The sequence below is a fragment of the Solea senegalensis genome, linkage group LG14 (assembly GCF_019176455.1).
Source record: "Solea senegalensis isolate Sse05_10M linkage group LG14, IFAPA_SoseM_1, whole genome shotgun sequence".
Lineage (NCBI taxonomy): Eukaryota > Metazoa > Chordata > Actinopteri > Pleuronectiformes > Soleidae > Solea > Solea senegalensis.
In genome coordinates this window covers 19,311,270-19,328,718 of record NC_058034.1, presented here as the reverse complement: position 1 = coordinate 19,328,718, position 17,449 = coordinate 19,311,270, and the positions used below count along the sequence as shown (strand labels likewise).

Below are 17,449 nucleotides of genomic sequence, written 5' to 3'. Positions count from 1 at the left end.
GCGCAGCTGGGACTCGACCAAAGGAAGACATTGGCCAGGGCAATAACGATCAAGGTAATGGAAATGATTGCTCTTGACGACCAGCCGAGGGTTCCGACGGTTGATAGCGCATATTGAACCCCGCAACAACCTGCCAAGTCGGCGCTACTTTTCCGATGTTTTGCAATTGAATAAATATCTGGTTGCCATGAATACTGGCAAGTTTGATAAAGTATTTTAACATGTTTTCTTTTATTATGGCAGCTCTTAGTAGAGCTTGTCAGGTATTGTTTCTCATTTCTGTTGTGTAGTTTTATTGTGAAGGGAAGTGGCGCGGTTGTTGTTGCCGGGAGGAAGGGTTGTTTATTTACGTACCCAGTATAGACGCCCTTATCTCGGTTACAGTAACTTTGGCAGGGTATTATTTTTATTTATGTTCATGTTTGTAATTTATGATCCAAACTTTCTCACAAGAGTTTAGTGAGTTGAGGGAGTTAAACTGTTCTTTAATTTAGTTACACACTTGCTAGTGAGTTGAGGGAGTTAAACTGTACTTTAATTTAGTTACACACTTGCTACAAGTGGTAAAGGTTTCTAAAAACCTTTACTTGTAGTTGGTTACTTGTGTCTTATGTGACCTTGTTATTTGGAGGTAAAACATGTTTTGAAAATAAAGGAAGACATTCAAAAATTCTGCTTGCACGATTTTCATTCTGTGCAAACTTTTATCATCTCAGAAACTTTTTTTTATCGATATCGGTAGATATCGGTTATCGGCCATAGCAGCAATATTAATATCGGATATCGGTATCGGTGGAAATAGTCATATCGGTGCATCCTTAACGGAGACCATTCTTCCTCTAAAGGGGGGCCCAACAGAAAAAGTTGAAGAACCACTGCTTTATATGAACACCGAACCAAGTGACAATAGGCAATTCAAGTTGTTTCCAAATAGGCTGTAACGGATCGGACGTTCTGGAGTGGCATGTTTACATGACATACTTTATTCCTATCAGCCAGCCTTTTTTCTGATTACTTGGAAGGTAGGGACAACCTATAGCTAAGCAGAAAAGGGAACCACGCTTGTGACCAAAGAGTAGTCAGTTTGAGTCCCCATCAGGTCAGGGGCTAGGTTACCCCTGAGCAAGGTACCCAATTCCAATTGGACACTCAAAATTGACTCCAGCCACAGGGGAGGCTCACACCCAGTGTACTCCTTATGCCAGTCCCAAGCCCGGATAAATGGGAGGGTTGCGTCAGGAAGGGCAACCAGCGTAAAACAATATCAACCAAATCAAATATCATGAGGTGGAGGGCAAAGGACAATATCTATAAAGAAAATACAAAAATCTTAGATCGAGCTCCAGGCTTTGCCTCATTCTCTCATATAGCCATATGTGCCAACATACAGGTGGCCAATAATGTCCTATTAAGTCTTTCTAATAAAGCAGAATGTATCTACGGTGAGCAGCAGCTGCTACGCAGAGCTGAAATTGAGCACTCCGTTCATCAGTCAATATTTTTGCCACATCGCATATCATATGGCGTTATCAAATGATTCCTTATGTGGTTTCAGTATTCATAGGGTCTGAAACCCATGGCTGTACCTCATTTCTGCACATTTATAGCAGCATTAAAATCCCTCATGAGTAGACCAAGACATATATAAAGTGATATAAATAACAATTGCACTCAAATTGTCTTCACTTTCCTTTTCACATGCGTAGAGGATGTGTATGTCTTCCGCTTACAGCAACCACGTTTCTTAAGGATTGATTAAGGAGGCTTACACTGAGTTAACCTGCAGCACCAGAGTCACGAGTTCCCGAACCCTTCCGGGCTTCTGTGACTGTTACTGATGGACTCACCATCATTGCCCTGCTTCATCCATCTGTCACTTTACACCTACTGTCCCCTGACAAGCCTGGACCAGGACAAATCCCTTAACAAAAAAAATATGGTGTCCTGTGGCATCATGAGAATCAGTAGGTTCTCGCTGCCTTGTCACGGCAGGAAAAAAAAGCCTGAAATAAAATCTCCTCTTGCAAATGAAGTGAAAAAGCATGTTTTTGCTAGAGCTGCTTTGAGGCAAAGGTCAACAGAAATGTCCTCAATCAGTGAGTGACCAAAAAAAAAAAAAAAAAAAAAAAAAAAAAAAAAACTCTAATGGAAAAATGGAAAAATGAGTGCAGCGTTTCCTTCTGCTTGTAGAAATACAGAATTTAAAGAACAGAGGGAGCCACTCATGTTGCGGTTTGGCTCTGTCCAAAACCAAGAGCAGCCTTGAATCAAGCTTTGGCGTTTGCTCGAAATATATTTCAGTTAGAGTAAAGAAACACAAATGTATAAACATACTTCTTTTCCTGATGTCTCCCAGGTGACCGAGACCCGCACAGGTCCGCTCGGATGCAGTAACTATGACAACCTTGACTCTGTAAGCTCTGTTCTGGTTCAGAGCCCTGAAAATAAAGTACAGCTTCAAGGTTTGTTTGATTTTTTCTTGGACCATTGTTTGTTTGCAATTGTTTATTGTTAAAGAGGAATTCAGGATTCTGGACGTGGGCAGGTGATTGAGCTCTGCATGCTCACTATGCTGTTGGTCTATGTTAGTTATTATGTTGACATGCTGTTAGTAAGGCATCTAATCATTGTGTAAGTCTGACTTAAACCATACTTTTAAAATACATTTAAATATTTCAGTAGACACTGAAATTGTACTTGATTTAATTAATCAAAGTCCAGTTCAAATTACTATTGTGTGTGTATACATTCAACTGGACCCAAACTGGCCTGTTCCACAGCCTGTTCCACAGGTCCTGCCCTGGGCTTTGATCCAGAAATAATACGCAAAATAAAAAGATAACAACAAGAAAAAAAACATGGAAACTCCAGACCAGTGTGTGTTTTCTGGACTGACAAGGAGACTTAATGCATGTTCTGTCAGCTCAAAGAATGAAACGCTTTGTATTCGACGGTGGAAAAACACTGAATGGCTTGTGACATATTACAAACTAGCCGTCAGCAAAGGTTGTTTTGGTCTGTGATTTTAAAAGGTCAACCGGTGAACGGTCTAATACGAAAAAGCTGATCTCCACCTACAGTGGAGTCAATGAATTCCCCACTAATGCTTGTATATTTGGCTATGGACACTGGTCCGAATAAATCATAGTTGAGTTAAACTGTAGCTTGACTTTTAAGCTGATGGATATTTTACTGGTTGAGCTGTTTGTCAAGTGGCTTCTTCCGGAGCTGTATGTAAAACCCTGCCTTTGTATCAGTACTTTATGCAACCCCCACTTCGAAAATCCCGAAACTATTCCTTTACGACATAAGCTCAGCCAGTGCTGTAGTGCCACTGTACGTAAACTGTAACTCCCGAGGCTTACAGTTTGATCATGGCTTTAAACCCCGGCTTTCTTTGACAGGCTTACAAGTGATCCTTCCAGACTACTTGAGAGAAAGTTTTGTGCAGGCTGCTCTCAGCTACATAGCCTGCAATGGAGAAGGCGAATTTGTCTGCAAGGACAATGACTGCTGGTGCAACTGTGACCCCAAGTTCCCAGAATGCAACTGCCCATACATGGACATCCAGGCCATGGAGAAGAGCCTGGAGAGAATCACGGAGACATGGGGGATTCTCTACAAGGAATTTGAGGAATCAGGTGAGAACACCTTGGGATGTCTTCCTCTCACAGTGCATGCAAATGAAAGTTTGAAAATATAAATCATCTATATAACGAGGGGGTGAGGATTAGTTTTATGTCCATTGTGAAATCTGAAGACGGGAAAGGGTACTACATGTTTGTGTCTCCCTGTTGCCTCATAGGTGAACTATAATAGAGGGTTGTCAAACGTGGCACCCTGTCTGCATATAAAAAAACAGAGCATATGAGGGAGCACAGTGTCACCTTATCGCTGCAGTTTCATTCATAACATGCGTCTGAATCACCGTTGAGGAGGAGGAGGACGAGGGACCACCTGTGTGACCACGGGGCCAAGTAGAAGAGATAACCGCTCGTATAAAGAATTGGATAATGCAGCATTTTTACACCTGCCATGCTCCAATCAAAGACGCAGTAAATAATAGTAGCCACGATGGCTAAAGGTCGCGCACCGGGTGCGAAGTGTGTGTAAAAAAAACACACTTGTGTGTTGTTTTCTTTTATGGAGAAATCGGTGACTGATTTCACTGGAGTAGGGTAGAACAACCGGAGCGGGGAGCGATAATCAGCGGAGTGGTCTGCAGTGGCTGTGGAATCATGCAGCGGCACCGTGAGCAATGGGACGCAATTCTCATATGCTCTGCCACGGAAAATTAACAAAACAACAGAACCAGATTTAAAAAAAAACTGCAACAGCTTTCGGCTCAGGTAGTTTACATTATGTCAGGAGCAGATTTATCAGCTATAAAACCTGTTTATTGGCAGTTCAGCTTTCATATCACCAGGGAAACAGATTTTGAATCGAGGCGCTTAGCATAATGTTTAGTTATTATTGCTGTGCTCAGTCACCCTGCCTTGGTTGTTATTACTCAGGTGAAATCAAAATGGATGTGTTTTTTCCACTCCTTAGTTTTGGCTGAAACATCCCAAAGTGCAATTACTTTCAGTGTTTTCATTGCTGTGTGTGTAATGAGGGCAGGAGTGTGCCAAGAATGCAGATATCTGCAGGATTTATTCTCTGTGTCCTTTAGCATGAGACACCACAATTCTACCTTGCTGCTTTATCAGCAGGAGAAAAGGACAGTGAACAACTGAAAATAAAGAAATAAAGAGCCAAGATTCCTTGAGAGACGAGGCAAAGGTACAGTATACGAAATAATCACAAATGATACTCTTTCGCTCAGTCATGTATTTCTAAAAGTGAAGCTAATGACCTTAACAGTGACGATAAAGCAGACCGTGTGATGTAGAGGCAGAAATGTAATAAAAATAGTCAGCAAATAAACACTGTTCACTAAAACTATCAGGACCAATGTTTATCCTACTGTCTAATAGTTCCACAGTTTTGTTTTGTTTTGTTTTTATTTAGCATATTTGGCTTTGCTCTGTGAGCCACCAATACATGAAGCTGGTGCCAGGATTCAGCCTGAAAAATGGACACTCGCTGAAAATATAGAAACCAGTGGGAGCCCCTGGGAAAAACATAATTAAAAGGTTGAAACTGAACTCCGTACATACTGTAGTCTGCAATATCTTAAGAATATTTTTCTTCCTTATATAGCAACTAGACAGCATTTTCCAGCAACTAAAGTTTGTAAACATTGTAAACTACTCACTCTTGTGCACCAAAGTCCACAGTGAAAATCAGTGTTTTTAGCTCACTGGGACAGGGGAGCTGATGGTCTAAAGCCGCCTGGTTTGGTGTGTTTTGTCACTTATGAAAATCCAAATTAAGGGGTTTTTTTTTCACAGCGAGCGAGCGAGAAACATCTAAGAGAATATGGCAGCCATTCTTCAGGTATTATCATATTACAGGCATATATTATTTGAGGTGAACCTTTTGTTCAGTGGCTTAAATGTGTTTTTACATTATAAGCCATGTTTGAGCTGGTTCCTGGTAAAAAGTGACACACAAGGGTCATGCACAGCAAAGCCAGCACTGAGCACACTTTAAAAAACCTGAACTGTACCCTTGATTGAAATTCCGAACGCTTTTGTCATTTGGTTTTACTGAATAAGTATACATTTTTTCAATCCACTATCAGCCAAATCCAGGTCATACAGAGTCCATATTTGTACATCTAAAAAAAACCATGCCGTCATTAATTATCTGTTCAATTTCAATGACTCCTTTAAATGAGACGAAGGAACGGGGCCTTCTTTTTGGTGCGGTCCCACTATTTGTCCTCCAAATAGTGGGACTGCACCCCCCTGGGTTCTCCAGCACTCACAATCCAATATGTACTTATCAATGGTGTAATGGAGCATTGAAATGATCCGTGTCAAGGTATTAGGTTCCAGGTGGTCATAATTGACTGGGTAATATATCACAAACACCGGACCCACAGAAAAAAGCCCCTGTAGGACGTAAACATTGGACAGGAAAATCAAAGTTGGGCTACTTGGATGTATACTTGCTTTTAAAGTGGTACATTATTTACAAACTGTCCATAAAGTGTTTGTGTAAGCTACAATTCAAAAAGTACACTTGGCTGCAACTAAACTCAGTCCGTTTCTCAGAAGTGGCCTGATTACAAATGTGCTTGTTATTGCAAGGGTATTGAAAACAGCATCAGCAAACGGTATTTGAAGGCCTCATTTTGTATAAAGAGTCATTTACATGTATTTTTGTCTTTATAAATGATGTATTAAAGCCTCACTCAGTGCACAGACTGTGTATAGAAACCGTGCCTTCAAATGTTTTGTCAATATGTGTAGACCAGTCAGAAGCAACAGAAAAAAACGTGCTAGTAAAGGAAGAGGTCAACTCAGGTGCCAATGAAAAGATTCAGAAGTGAATTCTACTGCTCAAAAAATCTGGTTGTTGAGAATGAGAATAAAAATTGAATAACTTGAACGCCCCCGGGGACAAATAAAATATTTTGAATTAATTGAAACGCTTTTTTGTCCCTGCCCGCCCCCTGTATGCACACAAACGCTGCCTCAGTCAGGCAGAATACCAAAATTCTCTTCTTGAAGACCAAACAGAGGGAGACTGACAACAGCAAAATGGATGGATCCGTCTGTCGCTGCTGCCCAGACAGCGCACATGTCCTGCATAATTCCGACACTGGCACTCCAAACGATGCCAAACAACGCTCCACATGGTCCAGCGGCGATGGGAATTCCTTCTCCTTCTTCTTCTTCTTCTTCTTCACCAAATCCTGCTCTTGTTGTCCCAACTGCTCCACCACCCACCTCCCTGATGTCACATAACATTGTACCATTTTGCCCATGCATTGGCGCTGGTTGCTTCACCCCCGCTCCTAACACCAGCAGATGATCCAGGAGGTTGCACAGGAACCTGGCCAAAGGCTCCAGTCCATTGCTCCTCATCAAATCCAGCTTAAATTGACCATCTGTTTGGCTCAATTCAGTGCTGGCCATCGCATTTGCATTGAGATTTACAAAGGCTATAACCTATAACCTGTGGTTGGCTTTACTATGAAGACACTCAGAAGACAAATAGAGACATTAACCACATTGAGACAGTGTTTGGACAGTTAAACTTCAGTGTATGGATCTTTAACCCAATACAGCCCATCAGTCTGCCATAAACTATTTCATAAAATACATAAAAATAATAGACCTCGTCCTCATTCCATCTGTCTTTTGTTTTGACAGATGAATTCAAGGCATTCTATGCAAGGCTGCCCCAGAACTATTTCCTCAACATGTCAGCCATCCAACATCTATGGTCCCTGGATAGTTTGTTCCAGTGGCGATATGAGCAGCTGGAGACCAGCATGAAGGTCCTCTCCAAGCGGGCACAGAGAGTCATCTTTAAGCTCTTCAGCCTCAGCAAAAGATGCCACCGACAGCCCCACGTCCACCTACCCAGAGAACGGTGAGCAATAACTATACGCGTATGCAATATTTATTATTATTATTCAGCTTTGTTTTTGTCAATATAAACCTCTTGAACTAAAATCAGCCACCATTCGTACATCAGAACTTAAACAAATGTACCTTCTCTCATTTGTTTCTTCTTTGTATTATTGTTTGCCAAAGTCAAGTGCACTTTGAGTCACAGCCTGCATTTCCCTCAGACTAATCCAAGACTCTAGGAGGAAGTAAACAAGCTGCCCTTGTTGCTGTGACATTTCTCTTGTGTACCCTTGCTATAACCATTTAGTGTATAGAGAATATGCAGAAGGCTTTCCGTTTTTAATCTCCTTTGGACAGTTTTCGCTAACAAACACGCACCTCCTCCTAAACGCTGGAATGCAGTCGTCAAAATGCCAGTAAAACAGTCAGACTTTTGTTTTAAGAGGCACATTTATTCCCTTGTAGATCCCATATTCTGCTCCTACAAGAGCAGAATTTTGATTAAGAATCCACAAGTCTCAGCCACACTAAATCTTCACACAGAATCATGAACACTTAATTGCATTGTATTGCACTTCATCTCCATGAGATCCTCTAAAATCAGAAAACTAATTATTGATATTGGTTTGGTGGCTACATGGGAGGGAATTGTCCTTTTTTTTTTGTCTCGACTTTTGTCAAACAATGTATTCAGAAGAAAATGTGTGGCTACGTCACATCATGAAACTAATACTTTAAAGCGCATTCACCCCTGTTATGTCAAGATTCATCAAAATCCTAAACGAATACTCTCAGACTATATCAAAGACCGAATAGAAAAATCTATACATAGCCCAAAAATCTGTGGCCACGGTAGGGAAGCTCAGCAAAAATGTACATACGCTACCTAGATTACGCCTACTTTTAGAAAGGAGTACATTTGTACTACTACATACTACATATAAGTAGAGTTGCAACTGACGTTTTTTTTTCATAATCGATTAATCGGTCGATTGTTTGGTGCATAAAATGTCATAAAACATTGATCAGACCTGGAAATGTCTGTCCACAAACCAAAATGATTCAGTTTCAATGATTTCTTTGTGATATGGAGCAAAGAAATGAAGAAAATATTCACATTTAAGAACCTAAAACAATCACAAATCTTGTTTCAATAATGAAAAAAGCTTCAAACCCAAAATCAAAATAGTTGACGATTAACTTCGTAATCGATTGATAATCGATGAATTGTTTCAGCTCTCCATATAAGGGAACATATTATCACTTTTACCTTTACCTGCCCTTGACTATGCCAATTGACAGTGAGTCATTTTAACCATGTGTGATGTTTTTGTACAAACCAATAGTCGTGTGAGTACATCTGCCCCCAGGAACCCCAAATAGAAAAAGAGACTCATGCTTTACCTTCATTTGTCAAAGGCAGCGACTGCTGAAAGTGATGAATCCAACTATCACTGTCAGTCACGCTGCTTTAAGTTTGACGGAGCCACCTCAGTAATGGCGGCGGCGGTGCAGAGCACGACACATAAATCACCCGGCGGATTAATCTATACAGTGAACTTCAATGCTCAATGTCCAGTCTCTCTCTCCGTTCCCTTTTGCTTCTCTTCTCTCTTTCTCTTCTCCGTCTAAGTCGACCCCCCCCTCCTCAAGTGGTCTCATTCTCTATCGACGACAATGCCAAAACACGCATTAATCACTGATCCTCACCGCTGATATTCACGCCCACATGCATGAAAAAGAGCGGGCGCAACGTCGCGCTCACCCATACAGTCTTTATTCATGTTATCATAGCCTAATCCACTGTGGAGTGTTTCATGAAGCTTCTCCCTTTTTTGGAGAACTCCTCATACTCCATGGAAAATGACTGAGAATGGGATTTTGTCAGTTTGACAGGGGGAGGTGGGAGAAGTGGAAATTCAAAGAAATACACCGTCACTTTGCCTTTAACATTCCATTTGTGACACTTGAGGTAGATAAGAGATATGCAATTGATTTTGCCAGCTACTTTTCCACTGTGCTGACAATTTATGAGCAAATAAGACAGCCAGGGGAGCAGGCAGCTTGGCTTTTATTAAGCTTGTAATGATACAACTGCACAGTATACTTTGTGCTGGAACTTTTGCCGTTTGGCATAATGATCCGCATTGTCATTCAGGAGATGTTCCCAGTATTTCTGCTTTAATCAGCTTTGAAAATGTCTTTCTCTGTTTTTTTTTTTTATTTTCTTCCACAATAGGTTCCAGGATATTTTTATTTATTTATTTAAAAAAAAAAAATGTAAATCAATATTTTGAATGACTCACAGAAGGAGAGTAATCTTTTTTTATGTGGCCGCTAAGAGACTGCACTGAGGATTTTACTCTAAAAATAGGTTTTTAATGAATTTGTCAATGTATTCAGATCTATTCAGTCCCCACAGCCTCACGCTCGTTCAGTCATATTGTCACCCACTAATGAAAAGATGGCCAGAAGCTCTGCTCACAGCACATCATGATACCGGCTTTTTCTTCCTTCATATTGATTATTTTTACATTCCTCCTTGACCGCTTTGAAGAATGTCTCACAGTAGCATATACACAGTACCACTGGACAGGAGATGAATTGTGTAGCCACTGTGTAAAATGAGGGAAGCAACAATCGGCGACATTATTTCAACCTTCTAAGGAGAACCTATTTTGACTTTCATTTATTGTAAAAATGCAGGTGCCCCTCTCCAGAACCTGCATTTGGTTTGTCGTATCTAGGCTACTCAAAACATATGGTGGTGCAAACATGGCTCTGTGGAACACCATGTGTTCTCTTTAAAGGCTCACAAAAGTACGACTGTATAACACAAAAACAAAACACATAATTCATAGAATAACTGACAGTAAAGAGACGGGTACCTAGCAATAATCCTTTTTAAATCAAATAGATGCCAAATTCTCTGAGTGAGAGAAATGCAGACGATTTTATCACAATATAACGACATATTTCATTAATCGGTTAATTTATGCACGCACAAGAATGAAAATGAAGTTGAGGAAGCAGAAAAAAAGCAGTCCACTACCTACAAATCTAAGGTGTGCCAAAAACTATTTAAACACGTTTGATTTACTCCTTTAACATTTGCCTGCTGTCCTAGTAACTGAAGAAATATTATCCTGAACAGACTGCTGATCTCAGTACCATCTTAAAGGTTTGGTATGACTATTAATTGTGATCCACGGCCGATCACCATATGTGTCACTCCTGCAGCTGTGTGGAAGTAAATCCATTCCGCTCGGTTTTAAAATCATGCAGAAAGCCTGAGAGGAGTGCCGGCTTTTATGACGGCAGATGGATTGAGAATGGTGTGTTTAAAACTGTACTAACGTCTGAGTCTGGTTCATTACTTTAGTTAAAGCTTTATAAATTAAATGAGACACTGGTCGTGGGTCGGGGGATTCCACAAATGTTGAGCCGCTGAACGTTTCTGGGTTTTTACCAGTATTCACGGCATATTTAAATCACTGTTTCTTGCCCCTTTAACACAGAAGATAGAATGTGCTGTGAGTTACAGCTATGGTTTAGTAGAATCCTTGCAGAAAACAGAGAGGCTGCACATGATCACACCTGGGAACAAGTGCAGTCTTGTCTCAGCGACTGCTTTGCTCTGCCAGAGCTGTCGGAGGTGAAACGCTGTACCCACAGGTAGTGAGTGATGGAAAGGATTTCACTTCATTTCCTATGACTCCTTATTCCCCCATCAGAGGATTTTGATATTCAAATGGTTTGAACTGAGACTCGATTGCCACCACCAAGCACACAATAAGTTTGGGATACAGAGGACGGATGCTGCAAATGTAATCCACCAGACAGTTTCAGATTAGCATAAAGTTTACCCCAATACATTCTCATCAAAGAAAAAGGGTTTCCTTTTCCTTTTTTTTTCCGAAAAAGGAAAGCCAGTTTGTACTGTGAATGTATTCTTCAGCAAGCAAAGAGGATAAGAGGCATAAAGGGATCACAGTTAAGAAAGTGCTACAGACGGGAATCAAACTCCAGCCGCCATGGGGGAATTTTTATACAGTCTGTATGGAGCCAACAGCTGCGGTGCACACTCTCTCTCTCATGTCTATTGCTCTCTTGTCAAATGTCAATGCTTGTGCCTGTGTCTTTTGCATGTATATTCTGCTCTCATCAGATAGTGTAAGACAACAAAACCATGAAGTCTCTTAATCTCACCACTTTTTCCTCCACATGAGGGTCGCAGGGCCAATGGGTACGACATGGATGCCAGTCCATCACAGGGCCGCATAGAGACAAACAACCGTTCACTCTCACATTCACACACCTATGGTCGTGAAGGATTAAATAACCCTTCAGAAAGATGTCCTAATGCATAGTCCTCCAACAACCTCCTTGACATTATTATTCTGCTGGAAATATTGAACTGTAAATCCAAGATTGCAGAAGGACAATGATTCTGAGAGCTTCACACTATCAACAGCAGTTGTACCACAAACATGGTCACATTTGGTTATTTGTTCCGCAAACATTCAAGACATTATTATAGAGCTTTTGAATAAGCTATGTTCAAGTTTGAAAGGTTTGGCATCTGTTACCTTCCTATCCTTGTCATTAGTGAATGGAGTTTGCCATATAGTTGTCATGGAAATGGTTCAGTTGGTGTCATACAGTGGCATATAGTGGGAAGTATTAGAAACATCTGTGTTAAAAACAAGCACGCTCTGCTAAGTCCCTGCCATTTTTAATAATATAGAACTGAAATTAGTCACCATAAAACAAATATACACTGTACACTGAAGTCAAAAATTTTAAAGATCAGTAAGGTAATATACCTGGAATTGTGTCATGTCTTCATATGTTAATGAAATAAAGTCGTCTGCAGAGCCATACAGATTCCCCGGACCAAATCAAGAGTCTTCTTAATAAACCAGTTAAACCTAAAAGCTCTGCATGCAATAATGTCTCTCTTTTTCTGCTTGTCCTTCCCTCTCTCCATCTCATATCGGTCGTCTTTCCTTGGCCCAGGCCTCAGTCCTACTGGCTGAGTCATTTCCAGTCCCTCCTGTATTGCTCAGAGAACAACCAGCTTGGCGAATTCTCCGAGGAGCTTCATAGCTGCAGTTGCCAGTACGAACACAGCCCCTGTCAGCTGCCGACGCCCTGCACTGTTGGGGAAGGCTCGGCGTGTGTGGCATGTGCACCGGACAACCACACCCGCTGCGGGAGCTGCAACGTGGGCTTTGCCCTGACACAGGGCGGCTGCAGGCCTATGGTGGCGGACTCTACGGAGAACTACCTAGGATTCGAGACGGACCTCCAGGATTTGGAGCTGGGCTACCTCCTGCAGAGAGCTGACCGTAGGCTAGAGGTATTTTTCTTTAGCCTTTGTTTAATCACGTCAGACTGACAGAAAACTGCATTGTCTTTAACAACAGTAGCCTGGAGAGAATACATTACTCATGGGAGCCATTTAGCATTACAAAGGCCTGCCCTTCTGGCTACTGAGGAACTTTATAGTTTTTCCATGTTTTTCCTTGTATTTATTATGCCATATTTTCGATTCTCTCTGTCTGAGGTACTTTGATTAGACTACAGAGTGTAACTACAGAGTTGTTTGAGCTGCATTTGGTGTTGAACTTCCCAAAGGCAAACAGACATTGTTTGAAAATAACTGGTTCAGCAGTGTTTAAACACAGTATGCCACAACATATAGTTGGACAGAAAATGGAGTGGACTAAATTAATAGGTGAAATCACACACAATTGGTATGTGTGTGATATCTCTTGGCCACACAGCAAAAGCAGTACGTCAACACCCAAACCCGTTACGCCATAGTACCGTTGTGCACTCGAGACATGTCAACCCAGTACACAGACAATCTATATTTTCAAAGGCTTCAATTCACAGTTATGTACTGTTTGTAAAATGTGTGTGAGCTACGGAAATGCAAACATCTATAGAAAGAGTTGGAAAATATAAGCCTGGCACTCCTTAGTGGAAGTAGTTACTTCCACTACTTATTGGTAGTTGCTCTTACCAGTGTGTGACGTCAGTAAAACAATGATAGGTCAAACCCATAACCAATCTTCATAACCATGGGAATTTACTGCACATACATGTTTGCTATCTCTCTGTGCCGTGCACCCATACTGTCCTCATGTCTGTATTCTGTTAGGTGCACGCCATCTTCATCAGCAACGACATGAGACTCAACAGCTGGTTTGACCCATCGTGGAGAAAAAGGATGCTGCTGACGCTGAAGAGCAACAAGTACAAGTCCAATATGGTCCACATGCTGCTTGGAATATCCCTTCAGATCTGCCTTACACAGAACAGCACCCTGGAGCCTGCCCTTACTCTCTACATCAACCCCTTTGGAGGGAGTCATTCAGAGAGCTGGTACATCCCTGTCAACGAGAACAGTTTTCCAGACTGGAAGGCCACCAAGCTGGACCTACCTTTCGAGTGCTATAACTGGACTCTAACACTGGGCAACAAATGGAAGACGTTCTTTGAAACTATTCATATTTACCTTCGGAGCAGGATAAAAACTCAAGATGGAGTGAATGACAGTGTTTATTATGAGCCTTTAGAAATGACAGAACCATCCAGGAACCTGGGCTACATGAAGATCAACAGCATCCAGGTCTTTGGCTACAGCATGCACTTTGACCCAGAGGCAATCCGCGACCTGATTCTGCAGCTGGACTACCCATACACCCAAGGTTCCCAGGACACAGCAATGCTTCAGCTCCTAGAGATACGAGACAGGGTCAACCGGCTGTCACCACCCGGTCAACAGAAGTTGGATTTGTTTGCCTGTCTTCTCCGGCACCGACTCAAACTGACTGCCAGTGACGTGGTTCGCATTCATGCCTCCTTACAGGCTTTCAGCTCACGCCTGCCGAATTCGATTGAGTACGAGACGACCAAGCTGTGCAGTTAACAGCTGGTTGAAGGGACGTATACACTTCAAAAAGCGCAAAGAGGACATAAGAATTTTGTGGCTTAAAGTTGTGCTCTGCCTCACTGGATTACCAAACTGCTTGGTTAATCAGGAGGACACCAGCTGTGGACAGCTGAAGAATGTACTCATCTGGTTGTTTTGGTTTTTGTTTTGTGGCGACTAACAGTCTATATTACCGAAAATGAGGTGGATCAGCTAGAAAATGCACAACTGTTTCTCAAGAACAAACTCACAAAAGAATTCAGCAGTAGAAATTCAGACATCGCTACATAAAGTTGAACCATCCTGTTTCAGTATGATTCTGCTCATTTATACTGTCAGTACCAATGCCGATTGGAAATCAATTGACATTTTATGGTAAAAAATTGGTCTGTTTGTTTGTAATTTTTATATGTTTCTTTGCTTCAGTGACAGTGCACTTTCCATGAAGACCAGAATACAGTGGTGTCAGTCAAGATTTTGTAGATAAATTGATATTAAAACATCATGTTATCACAGATTCCAGGTGTTGGCATATTTTTCACGACACTACAAGTTTTTAATACCTGAAAAATAACGACATCCAAATCATTTTGATGTGTCACTGATGTAGAACTGGACGAATGGTGCCAATTTCACCCCTCATCACCTGGACATCTGCCCTTGCACTATGTAAACTTGGTGAGCAGGTCGTAACACTATGTACCTTTATGATAGCAATTTAAACTGCCAAAATCAAGACCAGCAAATTCAAGAGCAATGCTGTACAGAGGTAAGCTAAAAAAAATGACAAAAAAATGACCACACAGTAGATATATATATATATATATATATACATATATATGTACACATATATATACATACATATATACGTATATATGAGTGTATATATACATATACACACATATATGAGTGTATATATACATATACACACATATACATGTATATATACATATATACACATACATATATATAAACATATACTCAAAAGTCTGGCTTTTGAGTAAATCCCAAATTAATGTTATTGGTAAAACTTGTGTTTATCCTATTAGTTCATGTCAAAACATATCTGCTGCTGAAGAAAAAGGTCTATTATGCCAGGTACATTCAAGACATGCTTGAGCATTACATACACATGTTGTATGAGTTGCATTGACAGCTCGCTAATATATAAGATGAACCTCCAGTCACATGATTCCAATCCAAATACCAATGGTAAAAACCAAAAAGCTGCCGGTACCCTGAGACCTAGTGACACTCACTCGGGTTCTTCTGAGAGATGAGACCATGACTTTCCATAAATCTATTTGTTATCCCCATCCTCAAAATTGTATGCCATCCAGCAAGAAGACTGAAACTGAGAGTTCTGAATGGTTTAATATTCACAGGTTAAATCACTTACATCTTAAGTGAGACAACTCTGGAGTTAATCCCTGCCTAATTTGATTCAGTGACTTGAGTAACCTGATTGCATTATGTTCTCCATAAGGCCAGTACGCTAAGGAATAGTCCATGAACCACATACACCTGGATGCAGTGATGGTTTGAGACAAATGCCTAAATATAAGGGTACAACATATATAATATATAATAATATACAAATATTTACATATTTTTAATAAGAGGAGTTGTGTTATATAAGTATCATGATTTCAGTCTGTTTTGCAAGGGGCATCATATCTTTTTTCTCAAGCATCTGCTTGCATTTTGACTATTGCAGCAGGCTACATCACACTAGACACACAGTACATAACTTTGACCATTTGTCAACACTTTCTCTGCTCTTGCTTACACAAACAGATATGGTTGTGTATATGGCACAGAGCTCTTGTATGCACAGCAGTGCTGTGGCTGGACAGATCCAGTGTAGATGCTGATAAAAGACAGCAGCAGCTGCTGCTATTGTGGTGCTGACATACTGCGTGGCCAGTTTAGACAAGGCGATGGCACAAATACCAATTAGGCTCAGGAAGTACACCGCACTTTCTGTCTGACTCAAGTGCACAGCACCTCAAACTATTTATTTAACCGTGCTTTCAAGACTGTGTCTGTGTGTGTGTACATGTGGAGGTAAGACAAAGAAACCCACAGCTAAACTTTTGACATACTACACTGGCTCTCTGGCTTAAAATGCTATCACATTGTAGTGAAATTAAAGAGAGGTGACCACAAATGACCTGATTTCTGTTAGCTACCACAGGTAACCTTAGGCTACTCTAGTCATGTGACACGCACCACACTCTACAATCCTCTAGACAACCTCTAAATTCTGCAGTCTGTTTAAACTGCAAAGATTTCTGCAAATTAGTTCCCTTAGATTGTCAGTGCCCCCTCTGCTGCCATGTGTCTGTGTTGCTGCATCTTGGTTCGGTACTTCTACCACTCCAGCATCCACAGTTACAATATTGTCACCTTTTAAGCACAATCTGCAGAGTCACATCCTTCAACCAAGAAATATGCTCACCCACGCAAAACCCCTGCTATTATGGGCTCGTCCTACTTACTCAATAAAAAAAACACCAAAGACAAGAGGTTAAGATCTGCTTGATCGCCCTTTTCCCTAGTGGTTACATCTGCTCATGGAAGGGTGGGTAAACTTATTTTAGATTTGGTCAGAACTCATGCTTTTTCAGGCACTCTTTGTCAGACATGGGGTGGAAAGGAACAACCATATCCTGCCGAGCGACCATTGGACTGAAGGATGTATATCTGAGTTGTCAGAACGTCCAACATCATGTCGTCAAGCGGAGACAAAAAGCCTGGTTTAAAGAAACTGTGTAGCTATTAAGTTAACAGCAGTAAAAGTAGTCAGCTTACCACCAACTCAGGTGGTCAGGAGGTCAGTCAGAACTGAATGAGCCTCTTGGGTGAGAGTAAGTCCAGTCGCCTACAGCTACCTATGGAAGATGACAATGACCTGGATTGACTGAGAACCTTCACAGATATGTAACACTCAATTGTTTCTGCAAAAGTTTACAAGCCTTTTTACTGCCTCGTTAGCATTGTTACTTGTTGCCTGGAAGCTTTCAAATTCAACTAA

At 41.1% G+C, this 17,449-nt stretch overlaps 1 protein-coding gene across 2 annotated transcripts in view; it reads left to right on the top strand.

The window, feature by feature from the left end:
• Positions 1-14,929, top strand: part of brinp3a.2 (bone morphogenetic protein/retinoic acid inducible neural-specific 3a, tandem duplicate 2) — a 36,772-nt gene extending 21,843 nt beyond the window's left edge. For both annotated transcript variants that reach the window (XM_044044941.1, XM_044044940.1), the window contains exons 4-8: positions 2,357-2,462; positions 3,405-3,641; positions 7,266-7,488; positions 12,489-12,831; positions 13,639-14,929. In XM_044044941.1, the coding sequence (XP_043900876.1) occupies positions 2,357-2,462; positions 3,405-3,641; positions 7,266-7,488; positions 12,489-12,831; positions 13,639-14,409 (1,680 nt within the window). In that variant the 3' untranslated portion in view covers positions 14,410-14,929. The remainder of the gene's footprint in view (positions 1-2,356; positions 2,463-3,404; positions 3,642-7,265; positions 7,489-12,488; positions 12,832-13,638) is intronic.
• Positions 14,930-17,449: the final 2,520 nt, after the last annotated feature.